We start from the raw sequence: 5,133 nt of genomic DNA, 5'->3' as shown, positions 1-5,133 counted from the left end.
GCCTCCCCGAACAGCTGGAGACGCCGTCGCTGTGGGTGGGGAGGGAGAGTCGCGATCCCCGCAGGTTCCCGGCGCTGCTGGCTCTGCCCTCTTGGCCTAGGGCACCGGCAACACTATTACTATGCAGTGGCTAATTATGGGTTTTGTTCACAGAGCACAGATGTGTCGAGTCAGCAAAAATCCGAGCCAAATACCCCGACCGTGTCCCGGTGAGTAGCCAAGCCAGCTGCGGCTGAGTACGAGTACTTGGAGGCGAAGGTGGATAAACTGTTGCATCCTGCCCACTCTTTGTTTAGCTCCTGCTGAGTAAATTCATGTTCCTTGTTGTGTCCTTAGATGGTCTGAAGAAGCCCCAAACACATCTAATCTAACATTCCCTCCTTTGCCCCAGCACATATCAACAGATAAGCAAGAGTTACTGACTTCTAAACACTTTCTAGGCATTTTTATGGTTTATCTGGGTCCTGGTTTCATCTAATGGCAATTATATCACAGCAAACACCTTCATTATTTTGAGGACTCATTCTGTGCCTGATCCTAAGAAAGATCATGAATTCTTTAGACCCTGACAATCTTCGATCCTGGCTGTATGACAAGGATGATAGTCCCTTGTGTTTCATGCCTGTAACCTGTCACTGTGGTGAATTTGCCTATGCAAACTGTCATTTGAAGAGCCAGTGCATTAATACCTATCACTCTGCTAAATAGGGAATGATCTCACTTCATTCCACAACCCCTTTTATGGTGTTTCAATATGAGAAATTACCACACTCCACATCCTTATGCAGCCACTAGCAACATGTCCACATTCTCAACTTGCTTGTGTGTAAAATTTCCCACATCCCATCTGACAATGTGCCAGTCAGTGCCACTCCTGCCTCACCTTTTGGTAAGTAACTTCTCCATCAGCAGAGCCCAGAGAAGAATCTCTAATCCCACTGACTTTCTCTGTTGCCAAGTTGTGCCTAGTCACAACAGCTTCTCCAGCTATAGTCCTACAAGCTGATCTGGTCCTTGCCGTTCTCTCTTGGCTAGCAATCCCTTCATAGACAGACTGCAGCATCCTTAGTGACCATACATATCCACAGGTAGCCTTTTGTCCTTGTCCGTTTCAAGAATATCCTTCAGAACCACAGAGAAAAAAAGAGACATAGGCACTCGTAGTGTGAGTCAGAGTTACATGATGCTGTACCAGGACTGTACAGTGTAATGCTTTTTCTGGATCGATACATGTTTTCTGCTTGATGATTCAGACTAAGCCATGTACTTTCCACAAAATAGTTGGTATCAAGTTTAATAGTCAAGTGTTTTTCAAACTTCATGTATGTTTCCTGCTTCCCAGGTTATAGCCTGTATCCAGTGACACAGGACAAAGTGACTTCAAATTTACTTGAGCATGAGCTATGTGTTATAGCAATGCGGAATATAGAGTTAAGGCATGGAGACACTGGATCCTCTTGCAGGCCTTATTTCCCCACCTGCTGTGTTTTCCCTTCAAGAACTAGCCTGTGTAGAGCAATAAACGTCATGTCTTTTCCACACTACTTAGTTCTCCTTTCCCCTGTGTGGGTTGCTTTTTGTTTGGTTTTGTTTGTGGCTATCATGCTATCTTTCCTTCCTGTAGTCAATATTTGACTGCCTAAGGTATGAGGAGAGAGATTCTACTGTCAGTTCAGCATAATACAAAGGTGGCCTCACCAGTGCCAGTACAGGGGAAGGATCACCTCCCAGTACTTTGCCAGGGCACACTGCTGGCTCATTTTCAGCTCTGGGCCCATGCTGCAGTAATTCCATACCATCAGTGTACAAGAAGTTAAATGATGTGCATGCTTTCCTGTCACGGGTTTCTTTTAGGTATATTGCACCTTTCTACCCCCTGACTGTTAACCTCAGGCATAGGAGGTTTTGAGCCATTGTGTATATGAATGTAGGTTTTGGTGAAGTTGTAAAATCAGATTTTACAGTGCTGAGCCTTCTACATCTCATTTGGTTGTGGTCAGGAAAGCCTTTTGTCCCCCACCCTGCTCACTGCTGTAAGCCTGTACCAGCAAGCAATTTACTGAAGCTGTTCCATACCAGGAAAAGCCTGACCATCACACCTGCACTTTACAGGTCATAGTGGAGAAGGTCTCAGGATCTCAGATTGTTGATATTGACAAGAGAAAGTACTTAGTTCCATCTGACATCACTGTGGCCCAGTTCATGTGGATCATCAGGAAGAGGATTCAACTGCCATCTGAGAAAGCAATATTCCTCTTTGTAGACAAGACTGTGCCACAATCCAGGTGAGAGGCTATTCACTTGGTATTCAGAACCATTTCAGCAGCCCTGTGCATATCAGAGGGCCAGGAACACCACTCTGAGGCTCGTTTGGTTACCTGTTAATCTCACTGTGAGAGGCTTTTTCTTTATGATTTTGATAAACATCTTATTTCTTGAGCAAGGCTGAAAGGAAAGGTGACTGAAAATTATTATTTGCTTCCATGGCAAAAGGGTGAGCTGTGCAGTTATTATAATGTCCTTGGTTGAGTGCAAGAACATGTACATCATCAATGCTAAAATTTGATAATTCTCAGTGTAACAAAAGGTGCATGTTAAATACTCAAAAGCAGATACCACAAGTTATTCTGAAAAAATCATCTTACAAAGAAATTCGGACGTTACAGACTAGTTGCTATTTTTTTTACAATGACTTATTTTCTTCTGTAAACAAAAAATGCACAATTGTTATAGAAAGGTTTTTCACATTGCCTTTATGTGGCAGTAAGTTTCACTGTTGTCTGCTACATATGGAGTAACATAGCAGAAGCAGCTCCTACACCTGCTTTCTACAGGAGACACTTCCATAACATTTGAGGAAATAGTACCTCATGTTTCATGGCTTAGATGTAATGTTAGTATTGTTACTTGTTGTAACAGTGTCAGTCCCTCCGGGTAACTTGGCCAGACTCAATCAGCAGTATTTCTGTTTACTTTGTGTGTTTACTTTTTACAATAGGGACCCACGAGAACCACCTTTTTCTGCTTGTTCTTTTAGAGTACTAGGAATGCCTACAAGTCACCTTGTAATAGTCCTTTAGAATTGCTGGGAACAGGAAAGAAAGACACATTGTCTCATCTCACATGTTCATGATGTCATATCTGAGACACTGGAAAGACAGGGCCGTGCATCTTAATATGAATGCAAAAATGGTAACTTCTTACAGATAAAAATATAATCTGTTAATGGCTCTGCTCACCTCCTAGGCTGAATTTAGTATATAAACTTCTGAATAAGGGCTGAAGGATGTCAAGGGTTAGTGATCTATCTGCTACTCACCAATTTGCTTCCATTTCAAATGTGGCTTAGAAGTCTTCCCAGCTCCTCTCTTGGGTAGAATGACATGACTGCTTTCCCTGTCACTCAGATTCAGTCTCCAGCTTTTATAGGCTTTTCTCAGTCTTGGGAAGTCAGAAAGGTGAACTAAGGAGGCATCATTTGTGCACCTGACTGCTGTCAACTGCTTGTTCCATCTGTGGTTAGATGGCTGGAGCAGTTGTACTGGCCAAGTAATTGCTGGGGTTTCTTTTTGTTTTCAAAATACAGACATTGCCTTAGTGACCACAACTACTTAGGTGGTAAAGGGCCACGTGCCTGGTCACTCCAAGAAATTTTTCACTTGATCAAGCATTCAAAATCTTATCCACTGGAAAGCACTAATTTCTGGATAAATTGCCCACACATTTTGGTACTTTTTTAAGTCATCGCTTAAGAAAATACAGAAAACAAAGCTTTTGCTCCCCAAAACAACCTGGATCTCAAAGAAACAGTCCAAAAAGGGACCAGCTGCACATTCACAACCACACCAGGTGGAAAGAGAAATGAGGCTGCTCACACAAGAAGCAAGACAGTGATGCAGCTGTGTTCCGTGAGCTGCCAGGCCATGGATCCTGGTACTAGTCCCAGCATCAATAACACATGATCCAGAACCTGAAATATGTTCAGTGACTAATTGCCAATAAAGTGAGGAAGCATTCTAACAAATATCAAAAACCTACTCTGTAGAGAGCCCAGGACAATTTTGCTAACTCAGAAGTCAACTGCTTTTCATATATCCTCATTTTTGTTTTTGATTTACACACAAACTTAAAAGTTTCAGCTTTTATTAATACTTGTTTATGTGAGGTTCTGACTGTCACCATGTGCAGCTCTCATGAGCCAAACCATTTCTCTTTTCTTCCCCTTCAAGCTTAACCATGGGACAACTTTATGAGAAGGAAAAGGATGAGGATGGATTCTTGTATGTTGCCTACAGTGGAGAGAACACGTTTGGTTTCTGAATGGTGGGTCTTGGCTACTGCACTATCCTGCTGTGTATCTTGTAAATAGCTGATCATTTTCTGTTCTGACATCCACAGAAGTTCCTTCTATATACATGCATTTGTAACTGGATTTATTTCTTAATATATTGATAGGTCTTGTTTTATTAGACTGTTAAATTATAAAAAAAAAAGTTTTGTTGGTTTTGTGCATTTTTTTTCCTCATGGCTATGAATTCCCAGAGCCTCACTTCTTTGGGGAATACAGTTGATGGCATTGATTAAATAATAAAACAAAGTAGTTGGGCTACTAAAACATGAAAAACACACATTTATTCTGTTTTGAGGTGTTAGTTTAAGAAGAATTAAAACCATAAATTAGCATTGGGAACATAGGATTTGCTAGCTAAGCAGGAGCAAAATGCTGATCATGTCAAATTGAGCTAGTATGTTCCTCTTTCTCAATTAACAAACAATTACAATAAAAATTCCTGTCACAAACAGGCAGTGCTGTCATTTCTTTACCCTAATTTTGGCCAGAAGGTTGCACATCACTTATTAGATGCTATACAGCTGCTTAGATTACTTATATTGTACAGCTTCTCAGTGTGTGGTTGACAATACAAGGAAGAAACAAGGAGCTATTTGTAGGTTCCAAAACCAATAGCTTCAGAGCTACCAGATCTCACCAGGGAAGGAGCTATCCCAGGCAACAGGTTAGGGATGAGTAAATACCATGGGCTTTGGAGAACAGGGCCTAGGTGTCAAAAGCATAGCATGTAAGGGAAGGGCACCTAGGAGAAGGAATTATGCAAATAGGAGACCGGAGAGATG

The 5,133-nt window shown here is 41.7% G+C and overlaps 1 protein-coding gene across 1 annotated transcript; it reads left to right on the top strand.

Annotated features, from left to right (window-relative positions):
• Positions 1–153: 153 nt before the first annotated feature.
• On the top strand, positions 154–4,795 carry GABARAPL2 (GABA(A) receptor-associated protein-like 2; the record flags this gene model as incomplete). The annotated part of the gene is made up of 3 exons (XM_009075926.1): positions 154–209; positions 2,113–2,285; positions 4,230–4,795. Coding segments are annotated over 3 exons (320 nt in total), but the record flags the coding sequence as incomplete, so codon positions are not given.
• Between the last annotated feature and the right edge of the window lie 338 nt (positions 4,796–5,133).

This window comes from Acanthisitta chloris, unplaced genomic scaffold (genome assembly GCF_000695815.1).
Source record: "Acanthisitta chloris isolate BGI_N310 unplaced genomic scaffold, ASM69581v1 scaffold30935, whole genome shotgun sequence".
NCBI lineage: Eukaryota > Metazoa > Chordata > Aves > Passeriformes > Acanthisittidae > Acanthisitta > Acanthisitta chloris.
The sequence above is the reverse complement of the archived record's forward strand: the minus strand, read 5'-3'. Positions and strand labels throughout refer to the sequence as shown.